Source organism: Tympanuchus pallidicinctus, unplaced genomic scaffold (assembly GCF_026119805.1).
Source record: "Tympanuchus pallidicinctus isolate F22 unplaced genomic scaffold, pur_lepc_1.0 scaffold32, whole genome shotgun sequence".
Taxonomy (NCBI): Eukaryota; Metazoa; Chordata; class Aves; order Galliformes; family Phasianidae; genus Tympanuchus; species Tympanuchus pallidicinctus.
The window spans coordinates 2,273,627-2,300,000 of NW_026294750.1; the positions used below are offsets into that span (position 1 = coordinate 2,273,627).

A 26,374-nucleotide genomic window follows, 5' to 3' on the forward strand; every position below is an offset into this window, starting at 1 on the left:
GCCAGCTCACGTTCCCACCGCTGTGCTTTCTATTTCACTTCTCCTTCCGCGCGTGCGTTAGAATAACGCCTAAAGGCAGGGGGAGCTCTGAGCTCCAGCATCGCGCCGCTCCGCCTTCTTTCGCGTTCAGCACCGCCTCAGTGAGGCCTGCCCCGCCGCCATAGGCCGTTCCGCCCCGGCGTCGCGTGGCGCTGTGGCCGGGCCGGAAGCCGCGGGCGCCGGTTGCGCCGCTACTCTGGGCCGGGGCTCGGCCATGGGCCCCAAGGGCCGCGGCGATGCGCAGGCCGTTCTGCCCGCCCCGCAGCTGGTGGCGGCGGCTCGGCAGGCGCTGGGGGCCGGGGCCGGGCGGCGGCTGGCGGCGGCCCGCGCCCTGCAGCTGGCCGGAGAGGTGCTGGCGGTGGCGGCGGGGCTGAAGCCGGCGCTGCTGTACGACTGCGGGGCGGCGGGGCCCGCCGAGCTGCGGCGTTACGTGGAGCGGCTGCGGGAGGCCGGGCTGGGCCTGGGCCGCCTGCATCTGCTGGGCGTGGCGGGCGAGGTGCTGCTGCTGCACCCGGGCCGCGCTCGGCGACAGCTGGAGGCCGCGCTCCGTGCCCGCCCCGGGCCTTTCATTGACGTGGCGGCGGCGCGGTCCGGTCCTGCGCTCTGCGGCTCAGCTGAAGCTGCGGCCGTCAGGGAACACGTGGAGGCCCTCCTGGCCCACCTCGTGGCTGCGGAGGAGGCTGCAGACAGCCCCGTGTCCTGCAGTGAGGTCGTGGCCACGGGTTGGAATCTCTGCACCGTGTTCGGGGTGCTGCTGGGCTACCCGGCAGCCTACACCTTCCCTGTGGAGGAGGGTGCGGAGAACTGCCTGGCGCTGACGCCACTCAGGGTGTTCACGGCCCGGGCCTCCTGCCCCAGGATACAGGGAGGGCTCCAGGTGCAGATCTGCTCCTTCAGTATCCCTGAGAGCCTCTGCGTGGAGCTGCAAGAGGTGCTGGACGCCTGGAGCAAAGAGCTGAGGGATGACTTCTGTGCACAGAGCGACTTCATTGATCTCTGCATTTCCAGCGAGGTGGTGTTGCTGCCAGCAGTTGCCTTGTGACAGATGGACAAACACTGGCTTTTCATCCTGTTCCTCACGTGCCTCAGGGAGTGAGGTGGGGAACCCACTGAGGCAATTCTAGGAGGCCCCGAGCAAGAACCAGATGGGTTTGGGCCTGACCAGGCCAGGTGTGGATCAAGTCCATGCGTGTCCCAAGTATGTGGATGAACAAACAGAGCAGCTCCACAGCCTGGATCCTGACTGTGGAGTGTGTTATTGTGTGTATTTATTTGCTGTGAACAACTGAGGATTAATAAAAAATGCTAACACAGCAGTATTCTTAGTTTGTGAAGTTTGTTGTAGGCTCTTTATTGTGTGTGTGATGTGGTGTCACACCTCGTGTCTGAGCCCATGCTTAGAGCAAGGGACAAGCGCTGCCATAAAGCCTGCACAGCTCTGATGGGTGGGAAAGCCTGGCTCTGCCAAAGTAGTGTGCTGAACATGAAAGAGAAGCAGACATGGCTGAGGGTGCTTGGCCATGAGGGAAGGTGGGGTATGGCTGAGCAGATGGTGTGAAGAGTGCTCAGCTTGGGTGGTATGCAGTTTTATTGCTGGATAAGATGGTGTAGGGTGGAATATTTCCCATGCATTGAAACGATAAATGAAGGGAATTGCATTGTTGTTTCTCTGTATGCACACAGCTTGGCTCCCAAATGCATGGGACACACGATCCTTGCTGCCCCCATGAGTCCGAGAGATGCCATTTGAATGGCTTTGTGCAGGGACCAAGCAGTGCAACCCTCAGTTAAAGAATAACTCACATGGAAGAGAAGGGTGATCTCCCCACATTTATTGGAGCCATGTCAGTTTTTCTGGCCGAGACCAGCTTGGGGTATGAAGCAGGCAAGGAGCGGCAGAAGAAGCACCGCAGTGAGGGCAGGTTGCTGCCAGCAGGTCAGGAGTCAGTTGTGCACGGAGGTCACTGAGGAGGTGCTTATGGTCTGTAGCTGGCCAGCACAGCAGCCGTGGCTATTGCTATCACTGCCAGCAGAAGAGGGAGCCAGTTACCGCGTTGTCTCTGCAAAAGGAAGCGAATGTAACCAGGAGGAGATGGGGAGAAGAAACCTCTCTCCCATCCCTAACAGGCATGCTGCTCATCCTTCCACACTGCCCCCAAATAAAGGAGTGTTTCCCAGGGTGATGTGCAGCTGCCACAAGGAAGGGGTGAGGGTCGGTCCCACCTTCACCATCTGGCTTTGGTTGAGCTCCTGGCGGCACTGGCGCAGGCAGCTCAGGCAGCAGCGGTACTCCTCACTTAGTGCCTCCAGCTCTGCACGCAGCTCCTGGCACTTGGAGGAGGGGGAATGGAGGCAGGGGTCAGCAGGAGGGAGTCCTGTGACTTCAGACACCCCAGAACAGGCAGGGCTCCCGCAGCAGCTATGGTGCTTCACCTGTATGTGGGCAGTGGGACAAGGGGGGATTTCCCCTTCTGCTGCTCGCGTGCCCTTACATACCTACACAGGATAGAGCAGGTTTCAGTGTTAGGTGGGGGCCCAGACAGTGCCCTGGCTGCTCCCATCCTGTGATCTGCTTGCTTCTACTACCATCTTTCACATTATGTGAAAGAAAAGAAAGAAAAAAAAAATAACCACTTCTTCTGACCACATACAAATCAGGAAAAAGATGTGGGGTGGAACATCAGGGTTCATGTCCTTCTTTGTGAGCCAATGCAGCTGGCACCCACAGCTGTTCCCTTTTGCTGTGATTACACTCAGCTAAGCCCCTTCCCCAGGTGATGTGGACACAGTCCTGGAGGAGTTAGTGGAACAGGTCCTGGTGTGTTCCTCAGCTCTGGTAAGTCATGGATCTTATTTTTATAAATCCCTGTTATGAGTTCTGCAGTAAGATGTGTGAGACTGTTGGTGTGCAGAGAAAAGTTTGTGCTACTGGTTTTTTGTCCTGAAATAATTGCTTATATGGTAAGCACCTTGCAGAAGGTCAGAAAACTGAGGGCTTTTTGGTCAGATGTTACAGAGTTTTTTCTGTTGTTATTTATTTATGAGCCTTCCTACCTCTCCCTCCCATGCTTCTTTTACGCCTAAGGCTTTGGCTCTTCAAGAGTGGCTTTATCTTTTTTCCCTTGAACAGAAATGGGTTTGTTTGAAGCAGTGGTTCTAGACATGGCTGCTTGGTGCCCTGTCCCTGCCAGCAGAAACTGTGAGCTTCATCTAAGGCTGGTATCAGAACAGAAATAAAGCAGAGTAAATCCTTTTGGTGGATCCCAGGTGCAGCCTGCAGCTCTGGCTGCCTCCAGGAGCTTTAATGTGCTGTTTTTCTATGCTCCTGAGAGCACCTAAAAGGCATCTCAATCCCTGATATGGCTGCTGTCCCAGCAGCGACTTCCTCACCTCTTTCTCCTTTGCTGTAAGCTGGGATGTCCTTTCCTGCATCTCATCCCTCAGGCTTTCTTCTGCCTTCTCCTTGGGATGCTCAGACATTGCATTTTGCATTTCCTTGGCAGGAGTGAGAGGTGGGTTCTGCATGGTGAAAACCTGATCTAGAAAACAGGCTGCTGGTGAGAAACACATCTTGACCTCCAGTTTGTTTTGTAGCTTCTCTACTCAGCATAGTTTGAAGATAATATTTGCAAGCTATGTACAGAGAGGAGCTCAGTTATCATAGGCTTGCCTCTCCTGTAGATGCAAGCTGATAGTCTTTAGAGAAATGTTTTCAAGCACTTACCAATGGAAGGGAGTGGCAATGGAAGGGAGGAAGAGCTTAAGTTTCTTTTACTGCTTTCTTTAAGTACAGAAGTACAGCTGTAATTGCAGCTACAAGCTGATTTTTGTTTTCGAAATGGCATAGCCACTGAAAGACAACTTGTAATGAAAACCATTTATTTTTTTGTAAAGTATCTGCCTCAAAAATAAACTTTTAATGTTAACTACCAAAATATAATCATAGAATCGTAACTAGTTTTGTGTAGCTTTAATATAATCCTTTATTCTAAAGAAATACAGACTTCTCCTCTCCTGGAGTCACTTCTGACATTCCCATGTCAAGTTAGAGCAGCTTTAAGTGGAAGCTAGAAAGTTTGCTGACCTTTCCTTTGCACCACCACTTCCTGTGTTTTCTGCTCATTGGTCTGGTTCTGCATCAGGTCTGAGGACAAAACAAGATGCTGTTGTTGCTACAGCAGTAATGCAGAGCTTTCACATTGTACTTCTTTGTGTTACTCACTGTGCAGGTGGCTGATTGTTGCCTCCAGTATTAGCTTCTGATTTTGCTCTTTTTGCAATTTACCTGAAATAATAAGAAAACCAGTGTTCATGCAAATATCTGCATGCAGGTATGGAAGTTTCCCATTCCACCCTTCTTTCTGAAACCCTTTTAATCTTTAATTTGGGACCCTTTGGAAACCAAAGGCTCTCAGTAAGCTGAGGTTATGCAATACATTCAGATACAGATCGCTTTGGGTGTACTAGGCTCCAAGAACCAGGGCTTTCAGGTTATGTCCTTGCTTTCTGCCTTTCCCTGAAGGAGTGGTACCTTCAATGTTGCAGATACGCTTGGCTTGGAGCTGGTTGTCCTGCTGCAGGCTGTCAGCATGCTGCTGGAGCTCGGCATGCTCGTGCTGCAGGAAGTCCAGGGCCTGGCAGAGCTCCTCATTCCTTGTAGCCGTGTGCTGTGGTGAGAAGCAAGGACTGGGTGTGCAGTAACAGCAACTTCACCAAAGGGCTTTTGTATGAAATGATCTCAGCCTGTGGGCTGTTTGCAAATCAGAAAACATGGGCTCCCTTGGGCCACGGCGCTGCTCCCACGGGGGTCTGATGTACCTGCAGTTGGCTTTGCAGGGCGTGAAGGTTGCTCTTGAGCTCGCTGTGTGCCTTGGCCATCTGGGCCCACTCGGATTTGAGCATGGTGTAGTGCTCCTTCCAGAAGGCAAGGTCCTCCCTCGCCGCAGCCAGGCACCTCTAAGAGAAGCAGATATCAGCCCAGCTCCAGGTTATTAAAAACAGCATAAAATGAGCACAGGTTGTCGTTACCTTTGGACTTTGCGTGGTAGCATTAAAAAAAAAAAAAAAAAAGTAATTTTGCACCTTTACAAACAGTAAACTGGTTGTTGCCTTTCCCTGAAATAAAGGAGCTGGATGAGATGCAAAGCCAGGTGTCAAACGTGTTTCTTACCTGAGAGTTTTGCAGCTGCTGCTCTGCCTGGAGTTTGTCCTCGAGCATTTTCTGCAGAGCCTCCTTTGCCTTCTGCTCATAGGTCTGCTTCTGGTCCTCCATCTCTATCAGGATCTTCTTCACACACTCCTTTGAGTAACTCTATAAAGGAAGAATTAGAGTGCTTGAGGGGTTTTATCTGATATATTCCTAATCTTGCTAAGACTGAGTATTAGCAAATCCACACTGTGTAAATGCAACTGCTAATTTGCTGTGAAATATTGCTTCAGCAAAGAGGAAAAATACTTTTCAGATCCGTATCTAATCAGATTACTCTAGAAACTGAGACCTGACCCAATTACATGATTCAGTTTTTCATGCCTTTCTTCAGCCTTCCTTGTTGCTCTGACAATCAGACCTTACCTGGGTGCAGGCCTGCAGCTGATTTTCCAGGGCCCTCAGTTTACACTTGAGTTTATCTTCGTTCAGCTGACCCTGGAGAAAAACAATTGGACCAGTGTATGCAATCACGATTTACACATTCTGCCTCCAACACTGTTAGTTTGTATTTTGTTCATTTTCTTCTGTAATACTGTGTTTAAATTTGGTCAAAGTATTTCAGTGCTTAGAGTTCCAGTAAGACTTCAGTCTCAGAATAAGTGGGTTGTGGGGGAAGTTAAACCTTTACATGTGAGATCCTGAGGTAGAACTGCTGCCTGGCCACAGGGCTGAGAGTCCCAGCTGATGGCTCCTGCAGTGCTGAGCTCTCATCCTGCAGCTTGCATGGGAAACGGATCAGGTCTGCATTGTGACACTGAGCAACCGGGCAGGAGGATGGATGACGACAACAAGGATTCATTTTTCCTGTTATCATCTTGGTGTTTGCTGGGCTTTTTCCTTAGGTTTTGTGAAACCAGACTGCATGCAAATTCAGATTCAATTTCTAGCAGAGTTCACATATGCTGTTTTTTCACTACTGATACTGAGAGCATCGTTATTGTTTCTGCTTGCTGGTGTTTGAAGCTGGGCTTTTGAATAAGCAGCTCCTTGATGTTTGGGGAAGAGCTGTCTGACCCAAGCCAAACCTGACTCTCTGGTGTCTTAGCACTGTTTAAATTGGCACAGGAATAAGTTTACAGTCCCAAAGAATAAAGCTTCCCAGTTCTGTTGTCAGTACAAAAATAGCCTCAGGGCTATGTCCCCTTAGAAAGTAGGTGGCATATTGCAAAGCATTTTAAAATATGAAATATTATGCCTGTCTTTCCTTTGTGGTTCATTTGTTCTGCTGTATGCGGAGGCTTACAAAGGAGGGCAGTGGTGTTTCATGGTTGTTGTGCACTGTGCAGAGTACAGGGCAGCAGAGCACCGGCCCCTTCCTACGCTGTACAGCAGAAATGTGCTGGCAGGCTGCTTTTATGGAGATGCAGTTTATAAGTTGGCAGAAGAACATACGGGGCTGAGATTTCCCTATAGGGAATAAACTGCCTGTTACCAGACCGAGTGGGTTTGTGCAGATACGTGGGAAGGCAGAAGTAGTTGTGCTTCTGACCAGAAAAGTTACGTGAGCTCATCCTGGCCAAGCCTTTGTGCTGATGGTTATTGACATGAAAGGGGCCAGCTTAAAAAAAAAAAAAGCAAACCACCACACAGCAACCAAACCCTACAGCTATCACTGTCGGATGGTCTTTCCTCTCTGGTGATTTTTGATCATCACTCAGAGTCCTGGTGCAGGAGCCCAGGGGCAAAACTCCAGGTAGGGGAGAAGGCTGAGGTTAATGGGTTCAAAAAGCATCCACTCTTGTAGATGCTGGATTGGAGCCCTTGATAGTCCTCATCCTCAACTCTGAAGTTACCAGGCTGAGCAGCTCCAAACTTTTTGCTTGAAAACTCTGCTGCTGCGTTTCTCCACGACTGCCACTTCAGTGACTTTAAAACTCTTCTGTCTGGCAGCTGTTGTTGTCCTGTGGCTGATGAACTGTTTCCGATACTCCTTGGTGAGCCATTTGGAATAGCTGGTGTAAAGCAATAACTGCTTTTTCTGGAGGGCTTCCACTTTGCGCAAACACAATGCTTGTGCCAGGAAAATGGGTCCATGAAATCACAGTAAAGCACGGGATGTGACAGAGTTTAGATTCTACGGGGCTGTAAGGCACTTCCAAGCATTGGGTTCAACTTTAGAAGGTAGAAATGGAAGCAAATGTATTAAAGAAATAATTTTTAAGAAGAGAACAGCTCTAAAGTAATTTAACAGCCATAGGAAAGACGGTGTTTTCTGTGCCTGCTGGTACTTTTTAATCCATCAGTTTTACAACAGACAAGAGCTGAGTGTCAGAGCTGTGGCAGGAGAGTCTCCATCCTGGAGGTAAAACCATGGGAGGATCCAGGGGGCTGATCCCCACAGCATTGCAATGCTCCCATCCTCCTGCACGGCATGCAGCTGCTCTTTCAAACTAGAAGCATCTGTGAGCATCTCCTTAAATCACTCTGACCGCTTCAAGAGTTGCTGCCAGATCACCTGTGTACCTGCAGCCCCAGGTCTTTAAAACCTCAAATACTGAGAGGAATTTAAAGCTGCCACAGCATACAAGGGACATCCAAACCCACCCACAGCAGCCCCTTCCCAGCATGGTGCTGCCTGCTTTGCTCTGTGCCTGTGGTGCCAGCAGTGAGTGAATTTGTTTAATTCGTAGCCCCCAGTGAAAGGCAGAGGGAAGCCTCCCTTCTGCAGCAGAGACAGCAAGAAGCAAAGTGCACCCACCTGTTTCTAATCTGAGGTTTCATGGCTACTTCATGCAGCGTGTCGGTGTTTTTTCCTCCTGCATTATGTTTGAAGAAGCAAGCGAAGGCGGAAGCTTCTAACCACAGTACATGTAACACTTGTTTTTTACATTCTCTCACCCTATCGCTGCTTTTGTGCCCCAACAGAACTTTCAAACCCTTTTTCTGATGGTATGATGGACTCTCTATTAACGTTTGATTTAACAACCCTGCATAAAACGCTTCCTATGTCCCTAAAGAATGAGCCCTAAAATGCATTGCCTCCACTTTACCTCCTGATAAGGACAGAGGGAAAAATTTCAAGCATACATCCTCTCAATTTCTCTCTGATCTTGTGTTCAACTTGCCCTAAACAGAAAGTGGAGACGAGAAAAGAAGCACTTTGTTTTGCAGACAGTGCTGCATGTGTAGCATCTCCAAAGTGCTATACTGAGACACAGAAAAGCGAGCTCCATGGGACTGTGGTTACGTGGTCTGTCTGTCCCTGCCCCATGGCAAAGCCCCCAGCTGCCTGTACCTGCCAGGACTTCTCAGAGGCGTGCAGCAGTGTGGCGAGCAGCTCCTGCAGGATCACCATCTTCTGCTTCAGCAGCAGCTCACGGTGCAGGGCCTCCTGTGGGGAAGCAGCCCTTGGTCTGATCATGATAATAATGTATGGTTGTTCTTGCTCCAGGGCTGCTCGTGGTGCCTGGTGCCTACCTTCAGATAACCAGAGAGCTGCATGATTTCCTGCAGGAAAGAGGAAGTATTTCAGACCATAGAGTTGTTTCAGTTCACAAACAAATAACAAATGGGCTACAGCATTCAAATGCTGTGAAATCAGCTGGAGGCAACAGTGGGGACAGGGCTGTATATCATGTGTATATTGCTTACCTTATTGAAAACTGTATTTCCACAGCTGAAATGGAAAAAGAAGGCACACTTGTGAGGTGAATGCAAGCCCTTACAGCATCCCAGAGCCCAGCTCTCTCCTTGTGGGCACAGTGCAGTTGTCTGCAGGCTGTGTGTTATGGCAGCAGGGAGTGGGCATGGCTGGGTTGTGCCTAGGGGAGCAGAGCTTACTCTGTCTGTTGGCCTGAGTCCTTCACCCTCGTGCTTGCAGGAGTCTGAGTTCCTGTGAAAATAAAGTGAAAGGATGCACCTGGGGCCATAAAGCTCCTCTCTGTGCATGTGCTGAGCTCTGCTGAGCAGTGCTGAGGAGGAGCAGCTGTAGCCAGGAGCAGTGGGGATGTGATGCTGTGGTGCTCAGGGGAAGAAGGGCCATTGAGTGCCCCTCACCTACCTCGGGTGCTCACAGAGGTGCGTGGCCCAGGGATGGCTTCAGCCAAAATGCCTGTAGGACTGCTGAGCCCAAGTGGGGCGAGTGTGGATGGGCACACGGGGTGACTCCATGGGCGCTGCAATGAGAAATGGCTCATGTCAGGGTCTGTGAAACAAGGGGCAGAGGGCAGCAGCTGGGTCCAGCTTTGTGCCTTTGGTGGAGGAAGAATAGTGAGGTGATGCTGAGAGCACGGTTGTTCCCATGGGATCTGCTATTGATTTTGCACAGGATGCAAATCTAGAAGGCAATCTGTTTGTCTGCTGGGTGTTTTGCATTGCATCTTTCTGCAGATCTGAGGCTCCATGTTCCTGTTAGCTGGGCAGCACAGGGCAGGCAGTGGGGAGCAGAGCATCAAACACATCACCATACAATCATAGGATCATAGAATGGCCTGGGTTGCAAAGGAGCACAATGCTCATCCAGTTCCAACCCCCTACTGTGTGCAGGTCACCAACCAGCAGCCCAGGCTGCCCAGAGCCACATCCAGCCTGGCCTCGAATGCCTGCAGGGATGGGGCATCCACAGCTCCTTGGGCAACCTGTTCCAGTGCCTCACCACCCTCTGGGTGAAAAACTTCTTCCTAATATCCAACCTAAACCTCCCCTGTCTCAGTTTAAGACCATTCCCCCTTGTCTTCCCATCATCCCTGGGTGTGTTTAAAAGCCGTTTGGATGCAGTGCTCAGGGGGCATGATTTAGCAGAGGGTGGTTAGAATTAGGGTAGTATGGTTAGCTTGCGATTGGGCTTGATGATCTTTAAGGTCTTTTCCAACCTGAGCAATTTTATGATCTTTGTTCCTGCTAGCAGGGAAGGTGATGGAAGGAACCTGGTTGTTTACAGTGCAGTTCTCGGGGGGGGGGGGGGGAGGGAGGGGAGAAGTAATTACAGAAGTGCAAAACTAATTTAGCAGACAGGACAAGGGGTTGCACTTGGAGGAACAGCAGCAGCTCTCCATTTGGTTCACATTTAGCTTAGCAAACAGGAAGGAACACGTTGCGAGGGAGGTGACACACTTTGCCCTCGGCTGTGGCAGCCCATAAACAAATGCGGCCGCTTTGCACATCGGGGCCCCGACGCGGTGGAGGTGAAGCATTACCTGGAGCAGGACGGATGAACTGAGCTCCCCGGCGGTGCTGCCAAGGTTCCTCCTGCGCAGGAACTCTCTCTGCCGTGGGCTCTGTGGCTGCTCCTCGCTGCGGCCCGGCCGCCGGGCGCTGTGTGTGTGGCCACGGCGCCGCAAGGCCTCGCGCGTCTCCTGCCGCCGCTCGCACTTCTCCTCGTAGCTCTCGCCTGCACGCCGCGGCCGGGTCCGTTCTGGGGGGCTGATCATGGCGAGACCCCCGTCCTGCTAAAACCAGGGGCTGGTGGTGGTTATGGAGATGTGCTGTCTGTGAGCTCAGTGTGCTCATCACCCATCCCACCCTGCGCTCGCTGCTTGTTGGGGTGGGTGCTGCGACCCGCACAAATTCCTCCTCTGCTCTGTATTTGGGGATATTCTGTGGCCTGAAACCAGGTGGGCGGCTGAGCACCTGCGCTATTGCACCATGTGCATCTGCAGGGTGAGTTTCTTTGTCAAAAAAAAAAAAAGACAGCAAAACTTTGTTGGTCTCATTCTGTCTCAAGCAATTAGGAGGTCATTGAGTTTAACAGGGGGGAAAAAATGCGAGCAAGTAAAAACCCATTTATGTATATAACACTACTATGCTTGTTAGTTTACAGTGAGCCTCTCCTTTGGTCTGGATGTGCCACCAACCAGCATGCTGCTCCTGCACTGGGCAGGGGAAGCCCCTGCAAACCACGGGGCCAGGTGATCTGGTGCTTCCGAGAGATGGTCAGCACTCCTGTGCTCTGTGTTTGTCTGAATATGCCATTCTGAAGCTTCCAACAGCTTCCAAAGCATCTCTAATTTTACCCAATGCTTACTGAGCGATTCCAGCAGCGTTCTACTTTTTGGTGATTGTGCTGGTGGTTCCAGCAGAAGGGGTTTGGGGCTACGAGAGGCTGAGCAGGTTATTTCCACGTCTTATTATCCTTACCACAATGACTCTGCTGTTCCCATCCATAGCTCACTCACCCTCTGGAGCCCCGTTGCCCACCTGGCCGTCCCTCAGGCCTCTTTGCAGCACTTTAGTTAACCAGAAGTTGTTGTAAACCAAGGTAAGGCTTAAGGAAACACGCGGTCCGTTACTCACCCCGAGCTGAGCAAAGCGTTGAGGCCTTCTTGGTGAGAGAATACCTTGTGTCCTTCTGCCACTGCCTGAAGTTACCCTCTCTAATTACCAACCGTGTCCTTTAGCTTTGCTTTTCAACCTGTTAACGTTTCTTGCTTCGAGGGAAACAAACAACAAGAAACGTTTCATGCTGGTTCATGTTACCGCCTCCCTGTGCCCATCACAGAGGGGTGGAAGAAGGGGAAGAAGCAGCGTGGTGAGAGGGCAGCGCTGGAGCTGCAGGGCTGCAGGCACTTACCTGGCTGTGCCTCGGTGCAGCTGGGTGAGCGCGGGGCTGCAGGGCACAAACACTGTGTCCTCTGGGTGCCCACAGCTTCGTGCTGCTGCTGCCTCACTGTGTTTCTTTCTGTCGAACAGGAAGCGTTGGGGCCGCAGCCTGAGCCCTGGTTCCTGTCCTGCTCGCGCAGCGTTGAGGTTAGGGGTTATCTTGGGGTGCCAGCAGCTCCCACTGCCTGTCCCTGCAACTGCCTCCCTTATCAGAGCACTGGTCCTGGGGCTCCAGCAGCACTGGGTGACCGAATCACTCCGGGTTGCTTTGGGGGTAAGGAAATCCAGGGAGTAATGCTATTATTGTAAGGCTTCTCGCAGATTGAAAAGGAGGGAAAAAAAGTGTGTTTCAGGAGAGGTCACGAATGGCAGAAATTCATTAAGGTCTTAGAGAAGTGAAAGCTGCGTTAATGCAAATCATGGGGTGGGTTTAAGCAGCTCTGTGCTGAGAGGGGTTCTGCGCATACTCCAGTGGAAGAGGAACAAAACTCAAACCAGAGATACCACAGAGTAATGTACGATTTATTGCTCGGAAGTAAGGGTACAGGCAAAAACCACTGTAGCGTGAGGATCCTCTGTTTGTCTTTGCTGGTTGGTTGATGGAGGTTGGCCCAAATCCCTTCTCAGAAGGAGCTCGGAGCTTTGTAAGTATGCAGTTCTGCTTTATAATCCTCTTCCGTGAGTCTCCAGTCTAAATAATTTTATTATTATTATTTAAAATATTTAATTGCAACTGGGTCACTGCAGATCTTCATGTAGTGCCAATCAGAATCCCACCATCTTTCCTTCAGAAGCACAAGGCTGTGTTCTACAGGTCCGGTGCCTTCCATATCCATAACTTTTTGACTGACTCCTCCATTTGGAGGGATGTGGGGGAGATGCAGCAAAGCACACTGAGCAGTTGGGCTCTGGGTGCTGCCTGCATCCCCCAGCCTGCTCCTAATTCTGGCCTTGCAGAGCCCTTTTGGGGACCCCCACTGCCTGCGAGGAGCCATTTACGGGCAGCATAAATAAACATTTTTATGTTGTGTCATAGGCTCCCAGTGCCCAGTGTTGTGCAGACAGTTCCCAGCCACGCCGCCTTCAGAAATGGCCCCAGCACTGCTTTGAGGTGGGCTTTTCTGGAGGCACCACTGCCCATGGGGAAGTGTTGGCCGCTCAGAGCTGTGCTAATGCCCCGAGCCCTGGGGCTGCGGTGCTTTCTTGATGTTTTCCACCTGGTAGTTGCTCCTGATGAGGCCACCCAGGAAGTCAGGGGCAAAGTCCCTCAGCAGCAGTGTTGGGGTCACGCTGCTGGCAGGGTAGTGCAGCTCGTGCTGACGCAGGGCCCCGCTCCGGATGATCTCCAGTGCACACTCCTCCTTGGGTGCTGGTGTTCCCTTAATGACGTGTGAGACCGTCTGCACCGCGTTCTCTGCAGTGACAGAAGGACAGCTGCGTTGCACCAGGTCCACGTTTTTATCCGTGAGCCTCGGTGCTGCTGAGCTTACCTGTGTTAATATAGCCCAGGATGCAGAGCGTGATGGAAACGTTGACGTTTTCTATGATGAATTCATGCCTCAAGGAGCTGAAAAATCCTTCCAAGGCAAACTTAGTCGCAGAGTAGGGAGCAGTGAAGGGTAAGCCAACTTTACCTGGACAGAGGCGCAGGGTCAGAGCTCACCTGTGCTGGGTGGGTGCGGGGCTGCATGGCTCTGCCTGCCCCTGCCTTTCCTATAGCTGCAATGTTGTAGCGTGAGCAACCTATCTTAAATGCTTTAGGGAAGGAAAGAAACGTTTAAAGCTCAGCAGGCTTTGTTGTGGGCTGCACTGTTCTCGTTTTCCTGCATATGTACCTGTGTATGGCAAATGTGTGTATAACGTGTGGTCACGCAGGTAAGCCTGCAGAATTGCACTGATTGCAATGCATGCACGGAGATGAGTAGGAAAGGCACGAGGCAGGGAGAGACGGGCACTCATGTGCTCACCTGCCACAGAGGAAATCACCACAATGCTGCCCTCGCTCTCCTTCAGCATGGGCAGGGCAGACACGGTCATGGCCACGTAGCTGAGGAAGTTGGTCTCCATCACCTTTCGCACGTGATCCACATCCCCGTTGAAGAAGTCAAAAAAGCTGTGGCCGATGTGGTTCAGGATGAGCATGTCAAGGCCTCCTGGAAGCAGAGTGTGTTGGATGTTTGCAGCCAGCAACAGGCCTCAGCCTCAGGCTCTGTTGTGGTGGCCCCAAAATGTAGCACAGGGTTTGGGCGCTTGTTACGCACCCCATGTGATCTCAGCCTCTTTCACCACCTCCTCAGCAAAGGCTGTGCTCTCCATGGAGCCGCTCACATAGCGGGCAGATGCAGCACCCAGATCCAGGCACTTATCCACTACCTGGGGACAGTGAGAGAGGCACTGGTCGAGGTGTTGGGGGTGGCTGGCAACCCTTCTCCCTTTGCTGGGGGGATGTTGCTCAGAGGGACGTTTCCTCTGCAATAGGTGAATTCCATGGGGGAAGAAATGCTGTGCTGTCAGCACTGAAAATACAATTTATGGTGGTGTGCTGAGGAGCCTGCTTGGAATCTAGCATCCTTGTGAACATAGGATAGGTGGATAGCTGAGCTCCTGCCTGCCCGCGGGGTGTCTGCATTGCAGCCATGCTCACAGTGCCTGCTGCCCACCTTCTGCAGCTTGGCCTCCGTCCGCGCCGTGACCAGGATGTGGGCTCCCATGCGTGCCAGGTGATACGCCATCTGCTCCCCAATGCCACTGCTGGCTCCTGTCACGATCACTCTCTTTCCCCGGAGCATCTCTGGAGGGGATGCAGAGCTCAGGGCTGTGCACAGCCTGTACCACACCCTCGTGCACGGCTCCTTTGTGCTGCTGCAGGATGCAGCTGCTGCTGCTGCAGCCCCCAGCCAGGCTCCAGCCCAGCGTGGAGCTGCTCTGCATTTGGCAGGAGTTGACAAAGAAAATGAATAAATATTTACAGCGGTAAACTGCGTGTCTCCAAAACAAATCCGTTTGCTCAGAGTAAGAATGCGAGCCTGGCAGACCCACACACCACCCCATGAGCTGCTCCTGAGTGGCGAGGAGGGCTCCCACCTCTTGTGCACCTCCTCCGCTCTGCTTTTCAGCTGCTTTGGATGCCCCCGGGTGGTGCGGGCTGGGCAGCAGCCCGGCTGCCTGCTGCTAAGCGTGCATTTTCAATGACTTACCTTCGCTGAAATTCCCATGTCCTGAGTAAAAATACACGGCCAGCCCCAGCCCCAACAAGGGGATGAGAACCTTCAGGAGCAGCCCCATCCCTCTGCCAGCGCTCGGGTTGGAGCAGACGCACGGCCGAGGAGAGCAGTGGCTGCTCTGAGCTGATCCCTGCAGGTCTGCTATTCTTCTATATTCGATCCTATTCCTTTTGTGCTCCCTGCAGTTTAGCAAACATTAACCTAATAGAGGGCGTTGTGCTGGACTTTGGGCTGACTCTTTGCACCCTTCTCCTCCTATCAATGTCCAGGGTATTTTCTGAGGCCACCCTGGGAAGCTGCTGCCTGATGGAGATGTGGGTTTGTTGTTTGGTGACTGCTGGTGGGGCTGGGACACCCGTGTCCCCCCTTTCAGACCTCTCAGCTTTCTCTCTTCCACTTCATATCTAAAACTGAGCCCAATTTTCCCTTCCTCTCTGGTGCCACGAGCGTTTGTTGGTCAGCGCTGACCACTGAGATGCAGGGTCATACAGATATTGGGCAGAACAGGGCTGGCCCTGCTGCTGTTTTTGGCTTATGCTCTGTAACATCACCATTGGCACAGTGCTGACAGCTCCTGTGTGGCTCTTAGACCCACAAAATTGCACTCTCTCTTGAGGAATCCAATGAGGCAGACTGTGAAAGACACTTAAAGAGCCATGAGGTGAATAATGAAGATCTTCACTTTCACAGGTGTTCTGTGTCACTGCTGAGCACCTGCCTGGGCAAAAGGCAAACTGCCTCGCAAATAATTTTCCCAAAGAGAAATTTAAAGGGCAAAACCTGCTCTGTACACAATGGGTGTCAAGATAAGGAGAACAGAAGTGCAGCTCCAGCTTCCCATAGATAGTGAGGAGCAAAATGATCCTGGGGGGCGGCCTGGGGATGGGGTTCTTACTTCATCTTGCAGCAGGCAGCGATTGGAGGGGTGGGCAGTGATTTTGGATGGAAGCACCGGTCGGATATCAGTGCTGGGGTGAGGGGAGCTGTGTCACATCACTGCAGGCTCATGCTGAGGTTTTGCCTTCAGTGAGCACTGTGCTTAGTGCTGAGCTTATGGCTTAGGGCAACACCGAAGCAGCACTGTGTGTCCAGGGGCGTTTTGTAGTTAATGTCTGTGTAAGGGACTGTACCCCGAAGGATTAACTTGCTGAATGGATTTGCATTGAACTTGGACTTTAAGCTAAATGAAAAACAAGCTAGACTGTTACTCTTCCAATGAGATAATGGTTTATTGCAGCATTCAATAATTAAAGAAAGGCGGGTCCGTGGAACGATGCCCATTCGCAGCAGCGTTTAGTAATGGAAAAAGAGATTAAAACCAAAACAACAACAAAAATCCACAGAGCACACAACAAGGTTAGTAAGCTGCACTTAACAATCACTTTGTTACTACTTTCCCCAGCTTTGGGGAAAGGCTCCAATCAGGACGGCTTCCAAGCAGGAAGGGCGCACCTGCAGGAATCCGCAGCTCAGCCGGGGATCCCAGCCGGCTCCTCTCGGGGGCGAGGCGGTTATTAAAACTAACTGACGGGGGAGGGCTGCAAGCACAGCTGCGGCCAGCAGAGGCGGCTGTCGGCCCGGCGGTGGCATCCCTCAGGCCGCCCGCAGCCGCTCGGGTCGGTACCGCTGCCGCACCAGCAGGTCCAGCAGTTCGGCGGCCCAATCCCGCAGCAGCAGCGGCAGTTTGGTGGATGCGTAGCGGTAATAGACCTCGCGCTGACGCAGGGTTCCTCCTTTGATGATCTCCAGGGCGCATTCCTCTTTGGGAGCCGGGGACATCAGGAGAACGTCGGCGGCCGCACGCATGGCGTTCTCTAGTCGAGGGACAAGAGAGGTTTCAATAGGGCTGCCCTCTGCTTGTCCTTTTGATGGTTTGCCTGCGATGAGCGAGCTGTGGAGCTGCCTCTGTTCCTACAGCTAAATGTAGTGTGTGCACTGGAAAACAGAAGCAGCTTCAAGTCGCTCCCGTCATTGCTTTCGCTCCTGTCGCTCGCTGCATCGGATAAGATTAATGGGAGATGTGCGGCCGGTGCTTCCACTGAAACTCATTGAATTTTAGGCTGTCCCAGCCTGTGCACTGATTGGCTGATTTTTATAGAACCACGGAGTCATTATGGTTGGAAAAGAGCTCTGAGATCCCCAAGTTCAACCCCACCACCCCCACTGTGACTCTGTCCCCAAGTGTCACATCTCCACGGCTCCAAACACCCCCAGGGATGGTGACTTCGCAGCCTGAGCTGCTGCCTGACTGCTCTTCCTCAGAATACCTTTGTCCTAATCTCCTACCTGAGTACAGCACAGGGAAACAAATCAGTCTGGAGTCTTTTTTTTTGGTGGAAGAGAGGTAGGAGCCTGCTGAGAGCAGAGGTGATGCTGCACTCGCTCCCACTACAGCAGGAAAAGCAGCACTGGAGGTGGGGGCACAGGAGGGGAGGGCACAAAGCTGGGCATGTGATGCTCAGTTCCTGGGCAGCCAGATGGCACGGATGGAGCTTACCAGTGTCAATGAAGCCAAGGATGCAGAGTGTGATGGAAACGTTAACGCTCTGGATGCTGAATTCCTGCCTCAGGGAGCTGAAAAATCCATCCAGGGCAAACTTAGTTGCAGAGTAAGGGACCGTAAAGGGAAACCCAACTTTACCTGGATACAGAGTGAAGTTCCATTAAAGCATGGAAAGCTGCAGCAGCCTCTGTTTCTGCTTCAACAGATAAAGGATTTTAGCCAAAGGGAGTTTACTGTTAGGGGAAACGTCACCCTGGCACCTGAGCAGCAGGACTGCAGAGCAGTCCTGTCAGCTTCCAGCTCTGTCACAGTCTGAAGTCCAGCAGCACATCTCACAGCTCTGCTCAGGTGTGAGCAACAGGCAGCAGCCATGGAGCAAAGTTTGATCTCCTGCCTCTGAGTGCTGAGTGGAGCTGATTCCCAGCAGCCAGCAGTGCCGGGGCTGCAGCTGCTGTTAATTTAATCTCCCGACTTAGCAGAAACTTATTAGAAAAGGCTCTGCAAACATTTGCAGGATCTTGACCTGGCAAACCACAACGAGCTGTCAGAGGAACAGCGCAGTGAGAAATGACGGCGTTTCCCCTTTTCTTTGCAGAACTGGAGCTACGTGAGCTCTGTGCTGCACCGCTGGGTGTGGGATTTAATCACCAGGTGGGGCAGTGGGATTGCATCAGAAAGGCGAAAAAGACCTGGAAACTGTGGTTGCTTTGGGAGTGTTAAGTAGTTCTGGCTCCTCTGAGGTGCAAATGTTTCTTACAGAAACCAACCCATGGAATCCCACGTCCCAGACCTCGCTCCCACTCACCTGCCATGGAGGAGACCACCACGATGCTACCCCCGCTCCGCTTCAGCATGGGCAGGGCAGAGACTGTCATGGCCACATAGCTCAGGAAGTTGATATTCAGGAGCTTCTGGACGTGTCCAACATCCCCATCAAAGTAATTGAAGTATGACTTGCCAACGTGGTTAAGAATCAGCATGTCGAGGCCTCCTGGAAGCAGAGGAGCGGGCGTTAGTTTTGGGTGGGAAGGGGCTGCTGTGGGCAGGATGGAGCCTTTCTTGACAGCAGAACCAATGCAACCAGAATGTTTTGGGGTCAGTGTCACTTGGGGTTGGTTTTTTTGGGTCAAAGCTGCGGCCTGCCATCTTTGGAGCTGGGATGGCCTGGATGGTGGCTGCCAATGAAAACATGCTGGAATCAAATAACTCGTCCCAGATGAGAGCTGTTGTGTCCCTTTCCCTCCCCAGTTTGAAACACAAATAACACTGCAAAAGGGAGATTGCTCCTGAGCTATCTGGGCTCATTTTGGGAGAGGGAGGCACGGCATTGAGCTGAGCACTGCCATTCTGCAGTGATGACCCACGACCACAACAGCAATGCAGCTGTGAGCTGCTGCATGGCTTCACCCCTGGTAGCAGCAGTGATGAAACCCAGGATTGCGATATCAGGACAGGATGTTACGAGGGCACGGGGATGAAATCCAGAGGGCAGTTTAGGCTCTGCTGGAGCGATGCAGGCTGAGCTGCAGGGCTCAGAATTAAGGGAAACCTTTTCCCATCCCCACTTCTTTTTGCTTTTGTGGCGCACAGCAACAAAGCAGCGTGCTGGGGAGCTGCAGACATACCCAGTTCAGCCTCGGCCACCTCCACCAGCTGCCGGGTGGTGGCCATGTCCTCCATGCTGCCGCTGACCAGCCGTGCTGAGCTGGCCCCCAGCGCCCGGCACCTCTCCACCACCTGCGATGCAACGCGGCGCATCAGGCCCTGCAAGCTGGGGGCTGCGCTCACCAAAACACGCCTCAGCCCCCCAAACCTCACTGCAGGGTTTCTGGGAGCCTCTGAATCTCTCGGGCTCCCTTTGAAGTTTATTCCTTTGGTGAATGCATGGCCCGAGGCCGTTTGGCTCTTCATCAGTGCGGTCTGTGCTGGAATTGTGTGTGTAGGTTAAGCGGGAGCTGATAGATCACTGCAGTGGAATGAGGGTGTGTGTGGCTGCAGTCTGTGCATATGCAGACGTGTACTTCGCCGAGCAATTCAAACATACAGGGCGTGCAGTGTGTGCCTGCAGGAGGCCCATTTCTGTGCATGCAGGAGCTCTGGAGAGCGTAACTTTGCACACCCGTGAGCAGAACTGCACGCATCTGCTCTCTGTGCCGCTGCAGTTCCATGCAACCGTATTTACGTATATACCTGCAATGTGAGGTTGGCCTCCCTGTGTCTGTGTGTGCATGTGTGAGTGCCCAGCTTGCCATTTACTTGCTGCAGCTTGGCCTCCGTCCGCGCCGTGACCAGGACGTGGGCTCCCATCCGTGCCAGGTGATACGCCATCTGCTCCCCGATGCCGGTGCTCGCTCCGGTGACGATCACACGCTTCCCTTTCAGCATCTCTGGGGACCAAGGCACAGGAGTTTAATTTATCCAAACCCTATTTGAAGAGAAAATAAAGCCCCCTAATGCCTTCAAGTAGAAGCGAATGGCAAGACGAATGCAGATCTTCGTGCTCTGTCCCGCTCATCCTCTTCCCTCCCCTGGAAATGCTGTACCCAGGAGCAGCTGCAGCTTGAACTGACCACAACAGCACAGTTCTTGGCTCCTTCAGCAGCTTTTCACACATCAGGACGCAACTTACAAACACCCCAGCTATTCTGCAATGAAAAACACGCCATCAGTGCATGCTGCAGAACTTAAAATGCAACCTTAGTTAGTTAGTTTGCACTTGAATGCAAAGTGCTTCAGGAGCCCCTGCCTCCCTGCTCCCCCGGGAGCTGCGTGTTGCTTCTTCCATTAGAGCCCAGATCTCTGCTAAAACTGCGCTCCATCCTCAGCCCTGCCACAAAGGCTTGGTCCAACCTCTGCACATCTCCGTGCCAAACGCTCAAATGTGGCTTTTAATATTTTGCATCAGGACAGATTCCCCTGCGATACTCACCAGGTTTGAAATTCTCCCTCGACGAATAAAAACAGAAGGCCAAAACCAGTCCTAAAACGGGGATGAGAATCTTTTGCAACAAACCCATCGTAGGAAATGGAGCAGGAAGAGAAAAGAGGAAAACAGCCTCTGCTGAGCTGCTCCCGGACGCAGCAGCAATGCCAATCCTTCAAAACCTGTTGGTGCGGGAGCCGTGGCTCCCAAAGCACTGGGAAGTCACGGTGGGGTTGGTGAGAGAAGCAAACACTTCAATCTGCTCCCACGGAGCTGGGGAGCCGTGGCCTAACCAGTGGTGCTGCTGCGGGCTCTGCCCGGCTCTGTTCATATTTCCTGTCCCTACGTTAAAATGCAGAATTTTGCACAACACCCTGGAAGAGGTGTGTCCTTGCTGAACAGCATCAAGTTTCACTCGGAGAACATCAGAGGCAGAGTGCTGCAGGTGGCCGGGGCTCCTCTTTAATGCCCGCTGGCTCTGGATGCATGCAGCTGCAGCACCCATCTGGATGGGACCCTCCACGCAGGGCAGTCACCTCTCTCAGTCACCCAGGGAGGAAACCACGGAGGCAGCATTTGCTTTTTCACCTCACCCTGCTCCTGAGAGGGCTGAGCTGAACCCCCTCGTGGCTGCACCCCCAGCTCCAAGGGGAGCACCGAGAATCCTGCAGCCAAGCACTGAGAGTTGTGTTTTTTTGCAGAGAAGTCACAGTCCTCGTGCTGCCTGCTTGGAGCGCTGCGGGAGCTTTGCTGTTATTTGTAAGTGAATGCAGTCCAAGGGAAAAACATGTCACATCCGCTCCTTTGCTATGTCCAGGCAGCAGCAAACCCAGTGCCACTGATGGTGTGGGAGAGGGCTGGGAGCTGCCCTGCAGAGCTCTGACACTGCTGCACGAGGTGGGCACCGTGTGCTCCCCGCAGCCTTCGCTGCTCCCAGTTCTGCTCTTTTACTTCAGACCCAACTTTCTCCTGATAAGAATCACTTCGCCCACATTTGGTCCCATAACAGCGCTGCAGAAGCTCTGCCCCTTCCTGAGTCCCTTTGCTTTGAACTCGGGTTGTGATCACAGGGCACTCATCTCACTGCTGGGCTTGAGAAAACAAATCCCTCAGCCCTGCCTCATCCGTCCTGCGAGTGGGGAGAGCTGCTGTTGTAATCTGTTGTTATTACATAGCATGAGGATGTTGTGGGAAGCAATAGCTGCCAGCCTTGGTGCGGATGCTGCAGAGCCCCCACCCCAGCTGTGCTCTGCTGCCCATGGGGATTTTTCCCTCCCTCCCCATCACCTGGCATCGCTGCGCCTCACTCCCACTCAGAGCTTTTTCTGGGTTTGTTTTGCTTAAGAACTTGTTTTTAACCTCTTCTGGAGGGCGGGGAGTGAAGAAAGTGAGAGGAGGGCAGGGAGGCTGTGGAGGCATTTTCTGATCCCAGGAGCTGAATTCAGCCCATGGAGCTGCTCCTGGCTGCGCTGCTGCCAGATCCTCATAGGGGTCACTGCAAGGGGAGCAGCTCCACCTGAATCCTCCTGCCTACTCCCTCCTGCTGCATGTCCCTCCTGCATCACCCAGCCCCTTGCAGCCAGTGTTTTCCAGCACTGGGATTGAGGCAGGCTCCTGCATGCACCGTGGGGACACAGAGGCATTTGGCAGGAACTAGAATACAGCTTTTTGTTCTCCTTTTTGAAGGATATTTGGCTGTTTTTAACCCATTAGCAAATCTTTATTAAAGATGCACTTTTCCCCTCATTTTCCTCATCTTTTCCCCTCATTTTCCTTTATCTTGTAGACATGAGGATGTCTCATACTCATACTCTGCTCTCCCAGCATTCTTTACCATGAATGCAGGTCTTTCTTTACAGACAGGGGTGCCCTCATTACGTGCTGTGGTGACTGTGGGATAGTTTGGTTTGACTTTGTGCTTGCACTCACTGCTGTTTTAGAGTAAATCCTGTCCAGTTTGGGCCGTTTCTAAGCACTGCATTTATTTTTTTCCTGTGTGACCAAATGAGGAGTTTCTGCCTCTATGCATTGCTTTGGCTGCCCTGTGCCTTGGCCACTCTCCATGTTCCTGATGCCCTTGCTGCTGTGTAGGAGAGGCTAATATCCTTATCTGGGCCCCTAAATTTAGCCTGGCAGCTCTCAAAACATGCAGAGCCCACACTCCAAATAGCAGGCGAGCGTGCCGAAGACATTCAACTCATGCCCTTGAAGCCAACGGCCTGGGCAGGAGGGCTGCTGCGTTCCTGGTGCCCAGCTCTGCCACGAGGGCCTGAGCTGAAATCAGATCTCTGTGGCTGTGCTGCCAGGTTGGCAGAGGCAGAGAGGTGTCAGATCTTGTGCCAGCTGCAATTTGCCCGAGGACTTAATGCACCTGATCTACAGGTCAGAGCGAACTGCATTCAGACAGGTCCTTAAGGAAGCAGAGCAATAGAAATTGACCCTGGGTGGCTCCAGCGATGTGCTGCACCTTGGGCAACGCGTGGCTCTCCTCGAGAGCTTATCCCTCACTGCATGGCTTTAACTCAGCCTCAGATGCTCCCTGTGCTTGCCTCAGATGTCCTCGCAGCACTGGCTGTGCAGCACACACCCTGCCTGGTTACTCCCCAGTGTATCCCAGTCACAATTGCCTCCTGCAATTCGCACCTGGTCCACGTGGATGCGTTTTGCTGATGGCACGTGGTTGTGGCAGGTGCTGTATGGGGGGGTTGTGCCATTGGGTATCAGGGTGGGGGCTCAGGGATGGGGCTGGAAGCTGCCTTGTTGGAGGGGTTTGCTGTGGGACAAGGACTGGGACATTTGGCAAGTCTGCCGTTGATCACAGTTACAGTGATGTTAACGGGCTACCAAACCCCCAGGCACACTGAGTTTTACAGAATCACAGAATTGTAGGGGTTGGAAGGGACCTCCAGAGCTCATCGAGTCCAACCCCCTGCCAAAGCAGTTCCCTACAGCAGGTTGCACAGGTCGGCATCCAGGCAGATCTTGAACATCTCCAGAGAAGGAGACTCCACCACCTCCCTGGGCAGCCTGTTCCAGTGCTCCGTCACCTCACTGTATTCAAATATTCACTGTATTCAAATAAAGCTGCCTTCCTTTCAGTTTTTCTGTTTGTCACCATATAGTTGAAATAGGACCTTATACACTCGTTGTGCATCAGCCATCGATGCTCACCTGATTTACAGCCCCAGCTGAAGCCCAAGGCACTGTTGCAGAAGTGGCAGCACACGGCTCAGCCCCACGGACTGGGGGGCAACTCGTGAGATAGGAGGCAGAGAAGCAGGATGTGGATTTACCGAGTTGGCTGCAGCACCGCTGGCGCGGCTCTTTAGCTGTCTAATCCCGTGAGCTGCCTTAGGAGCAGCTATTTTGATTGTGCCACAAACCTCTTTGCTTTAAGCTCATAAACCCATGACTGGATAATGGCAGAGAGGCGGCAGTGGGACGGGGTGCAGTGGGACGGGGCTGCAGTGTGCCAGCAGCACGGGGTGAAGCCCAGCACTGTGGGACAGACGTGATCCTCAGCTGGGGCTGACCCTTGCCGTCATGCTGGCTGTGCTGTGGGGACACACAACGTGCTCCACCATGGAGCCTGGCCTCGGGGTGCTGCAGGCTGCGACCCTCTGCCCCTCTTTGCCTCCAAATTCCCATTGGTGCTGCGATCACTCCGCCTCACCAAAAGCCAAAGGGTTTGGTTAAAGCCCAAATCAAATCATTCTCCAAGGCCTTTTTTGGTTGTTTTTTTTCTTAAACTGGACTCTGTTCTTTTTTTTCCCCTCAAAGAAAAGGTACTTTGCTCTTGGTTCAAAGCCTGACAAGAAGCTCTGTGTGTGGATTCTGTCTGGATTTTAATCCTGACTCACAGCTCTGGGAGGATCTGTGTGTTTGTTGTGGCTGTCAGGCAGTGCTGCTTTGTTTTCCAGCCCCTCCTGCAGTTTGTAACAACTGTTTGCTTTTAGCTCCTAGTTTCTGTGCATGCCCCTCTCCTTGCACCACTGCCTTTGGCATTGAGCAAACAGAGGGATTTTCTCCCCCTTCCCTGCTTGTCAAGGATGATTTTTCTGCTGCTTTGTAGCATGGTCAGAATCTTTAAGCTGCAGTTTTCTGCAAAGTTTAACATTAGTGACACAGCAAGAATCTGTAGTGCTCAGAACTAACCCTGGGAAGGTTTCGAACAGATGAAGGCTCTGCTCTCTAAGGATGCTGACAGCACTCAGATCCCTGTTTCTACCATTCTCACTGTGCTGCTGCGTCTGCCCATGCAGCAGCTTTTCCATTTGTGACATGGGGAGCAAACACTGTTCTCCACAATCAAGTGCCAGGCTCAGGAAGGATCCCAACCAAAGCAGAGCATTGCTTTTAGCTGTGCCCATAGCCTGGTAGAGATCTGTGGGGGACAGACAGGTTTTTCAGCAGCTCTGGGTGCACGTGGACACGGCAGAGCCCTGAATCTATGCCATCAAACTCAGATAACCCCGGAAGGAAGATCCCCACCTCCAGCTTTGGGAACGTGGCTTGTGAGCCAACTCCTCCCCACACAGTGACCCATTTTTGGAAGGCAGCAGCATTTTTGGAGTCGGGCAACTCCAACACTCTGCCATGAGCTGCTGGACCAGGGGAAGGAGTTCTATGGAGAGGGTTGGTTTACTGGCCACAGCCATTCATGAAGGGACCGGAGGCTCCTGCAGAGCACAAACAAAACTCATCCTGTCCATGAAATGAACGCAGCTAGAGAGCACTGGTACCATATAAAATATTTATTGATTTTGCAAAACGTTGTAAAACGCATCTGTAGTAAAAATAAGAAACCACGCCGTGCATCTTGCACATTTTTATACCAACAAAAGGTATTTTTTCCTACTGCTGCACAGCAGCAAATAAAACCGTTCCTTTCTTTCAAGTCCTGCACTTTGCAGTCTCCTCATTCAGCCAAACCTTCGCCCTTCTCACTGGAACCATCATCACTGGGACATCGGGGCAGCAGAGCCGTGTGCTCGGGGGAGCAGTGGGTCCCTTAGGATGCGTGCTGCCTGGTCACCATCCCCCGCTGCACCGTTGACAGTTTCTTGCTCTGCTCCAACACCAAATCCTCCTGCTTCTGAGGGAGAGCTGGCTCTCGAGATGGGGTCGGTCTCTTCTCCTCCTCCTCTATCCTCTCTTCGGAGGTGAAAGGGCTGCACACTGCCTCCACCAGACCGATGACCACACCGAAGAACGCCAGCACGCTGCCCAGCATGTACAGCTTCACCATCTTCCTGTTGGGCTTCTGGCTGAGCATCTCTTTAGCAAAGGGGATCAGCTCGTGCATGGTTTCCATCTCTGCACAGCAGCGTAGCAAGAGCTCCGTTCTGCGAGAGGAGAGCAAGAGAGGGGCACGTTAGTGTAGCTCAGCGCTCCTCTCCGTCGCAGACACCGCGATTTCGTTCAAATGGAGATTTCTGGCTTTTGCCAGAGGCTGCCTTAAGGATCGGGGTCGGGATCAGGATCGGGCCCGCACCCCGCGCCGTCCCAGCACCGCTCCCTGCCCTCCCCCTTACCCGAGGCCGCCCTGCGGTTGCGGTGCCGTTGCGGTTCTCAGCTCTCTCAGCCCGCACTGCGCTGCCCGCAGCTCCGCCCGGCTCTGCCCGCTGCCCGCTGCAGCCGCCTTATATCGGCACCGAGGGCGGGCGGTGCCGGGGGGGGCGGGCACTGAAAGCACGAGCTGCCCCCCTCCACCCCCCGCATTCTTCCTCCCCCCGGCATTGGCTGCGGTCCTGGACAGCGTAAAAAAACCTTTATTTTTTTAATCTGCAAAACTTTTCCCTCCCCTCCGGTCTCGTTTCACAGCAGGAGGGCTTCTGTGAGCGCTGCTCTGTGGTTGCTTCTGTAAGCAGCGTGCTTAGGTTGTATATTATACAGGTTTACCGAGTCAGTGCTTGGGGGGGGGGGTTCAAGTAGTATCA

At 52.6% G+C, this 26,374-nt stretch overlaps 5 protein-coding genes across 6 annotated transcripts; 1 reads left to right on the plus strand and 4 right to left on the minus strand.

The window, feature by feature from the left end:
* The first annotated feature begins 31 nt into the window (after window positions 1–31).
* Window positions 32–1,358, plus strand: CUNH1orf74 (chromosome unknown C1orf74 homolog). Its single transcript, XM_052698133.1, has one exon. The coding sequence runs from the start codon at window positions 254–256 to the stop codon at window positions 1,079–1,081; it is 828 nt and encodes a 275-aa protein (XP_052554093.1). The 5' UTR covers window positions 32–253; the 3' UTR covers window positions 1,082–1,358.
* Window positions 1,359–1,856: 498 nt separating this feature from the next.
* Window positions 1,857–12,187, minus strand: TRAF3IP3 (TRAF3 interacting protein 3). The gene is made up of 17 exons (XM_052698134.1): window positions 11,757–12,187; window positions 11,480–11,613; window positions 10,384–10,632; window positions 9,249–9,363; window positions 9,029–9,080; window positions 8,840–8,864; window positions 8,666–8,695; window positions 8,484–8,579; window positions 5,612–5,683; window positions 5,210–5,350; window positions 4,858–4,995; window positions 4,571–4,706; window positions 4,262–4,324; window positions 4,124–4,183; window positions 3,430–3,578; window positions 2,263–2,535; window positions 1,857–2,099 (listed from the first exon to the last, which is right to left on the minus strand). Exons 3-17 carry the CDS (start codon window positions 10,615–10,617, stop codon window positions 2,016–2,018), a joined length of 1,668 nt encoding a protein of 555 aa, XP_052554094.1. The 5' UTR covers window positions 10,618–10,632; window positions 11,480–11,613; window positions 11,757–12,187; the 3' UTR covers window positions 1,857–2,015.
* Window positions 12,188–12,288: 101 nt separating this feature from the next.
* Window positions 12,289–15,182, minus strand: LOC128088033 (11-beta-hydroxysteroid dehydrogenase 1-like). Its single transcript, XM_052698129.1, has 6 exons — window positions 14,983–15,182; window positions 14,446–14,576; window positions 14,047–14,158; window positions 13,753–13,938; window positions 13,276–13,419; window positions 12,289–13,199 (listed from the first exon to the last, which is right to left on the minus strand). The coding sequence occupies exons 1-6, from the start codon at window positions 15,068–15,070 to the stop codon at window positions 12,955–12,957; spliced, it is 906 nt and encodes a 301-aa protein (XP_052554089.1). The 5' UTR covers window positions 15,071–15,182; the 3' UTR covers window positions 12,289–12,954.
* A 1,037-nt stretch (window positions 15,183–16,219) lies between these two features.
* Window positions 16,220–20,882, minus strand: LOC128088034 (11-beta-hydroxysteroid dehydrogenase 1-like). 2 transcript variants are annotated; one of them, XM_052698130.1, is made up of 6 exons: window positions 20,442–20,878; window positions 19,769–19,899; window positions 19,138–19,249; window positions 18,318–18,503; window positions 17,507–17,650; window positions 16,220–16,823 (listed from the first exon to the last, which is right to left on the minus strand). In XM_052698130.1, the coding sequence occupies exons 1-6, from the start codon at window positions 20,527–20,529 to the stop codon at window positions 16,603–16,605; spliced, it is 882 nt and encodes a 293-aa protein (XP_052554090.1). In that variant the 5' UTR covers window positions 20,530–20,878; the 3' UTR covers window positions 16,220–16,602. The 2 variants fall into 2 exon arrangements, with proteins under 2 accessions (XP_052554090.1, XP_052554091.1); XM_052698131.1 differs by lacking the exon at window positions 17,507–17,650 and having other exon boundaries at window positions 20,442–20,882.
* A 4,292-nt stretch (window positions 20,883–25,174) lies between these two features.
* Window positions 25,175–26,085, minus strand: G0S2 (G0/G1 switch 2). The gene is made up of 2 exons (XM_052698274.1): window positions 25,970–26,085; window positions 25,175–25,780 (listed from the first exon to the last, which is right to left on the minus strand). Exon 2 carries the CDS (start codon window positions 25,747–25,749, stop codon window positions 25,447–25,449), a length of 303 nt encoding a protein of 100 aa, XP_052554234.1. The 5' UTR covers window positions 25,750–25,780; window positions 25,970–26,085; the 3' UTR covers window positions 25,175–25,446.
* Between the last annotated feature and the right edge of the window lie 289 nt (window positions 26,086–26,374).

What these genes read in the sequence shown, in the direction of transcription:
- CUNH1orf74 (XM_052698133.1), top strand. Translation starts at nt 254, where the DNA reads ATGGGCCCCAAGGGCCGCGGCGATGCGCAGGCCGTTCTGCCCGCCCCG.
- TRAF3IP3 (XM_052698134.1), bottom strand. Translation starts at nt 10,617, where the DNA reads ATGATCAGCCCCCCAGAACGGACCCGGCCGCGGCGTGCAGGCGAGAGC. An exon ending in AGCAGCTGCAAAACTCTCAG is followed by an intron (nt 4,996 to 5,209) that starts GTAAGAAACACG and finishes TGCTTCTCTTAG; the next exon opens with AGGTGCCTGGCTGCGGCGAG. An exon ending in GCGTATCTGCAACATTGAAG is followed by an intron (nt 4,325 to 4,570) that starts GTACCACTCCTT and finishes TTATTATTTCAG; the next exon opens with GTAAATTGCAAAAAGAGCAA.
- LOC128088033 (XM_052698129.1), bottom strand. Translation starts at nt 15,070, where the DNA reads ATGGGGCTGCTCCTGAAGGTTCTCATCCCCTTGTTGGGGCTGGGGCTG. An exon ending in CGGAGGCCAAGCTGCAGAAG is followed by an intron (nt 14,159 to 14,445) that starts GTGGGCAGCAGG and finishes CACTGTCCCCAG; the next exon opens with GTAGTGGATAAGTGCCTGGA. An exon ending in GGTGATTTCCTCTGTGGCAG is followed by an intron (nt 13,420 to 13,752) that starts GTGAGCACATGA and finishes GCCTCTGTCCAG; the next exon opens with GTAAAGTTGGCTTACCCTTC.
- LOC128088034 (XM_052698130.1), bottom strand. Translation starts at nt 20,529, where the DNA reads ATGGGTTTGTTGCAAAAGATTCTCATCCCCGTTTTAGGACTGGTTTTG. An exon ending in GAGGGAGAATTTCAAACCTG is followed by an intron (nt 19,900 to 20,441) that starts GTGAGTATCGCA and finishes CTTGGTCCCCAG; the next exon opens with AGATGCTGAAAGGGAAGCGT. An exon ending in GGTGGCCGAGGCTGAACTGG is followed by an intron (nt 18,504 to 19,137) that starts GTATGTCTGCAG and finishes CTCTGCTTCCAG; the next exon opens with GAGGCCTCGACATGCTGATT.
- G0S2 (XM_052698274.1), bottom strand. Translation starts at nt 25,749, where the DNA reads ATGGAAACCATGCACGAGCTGATCCCCTTTGCTAAAGAGATGCTCAGC.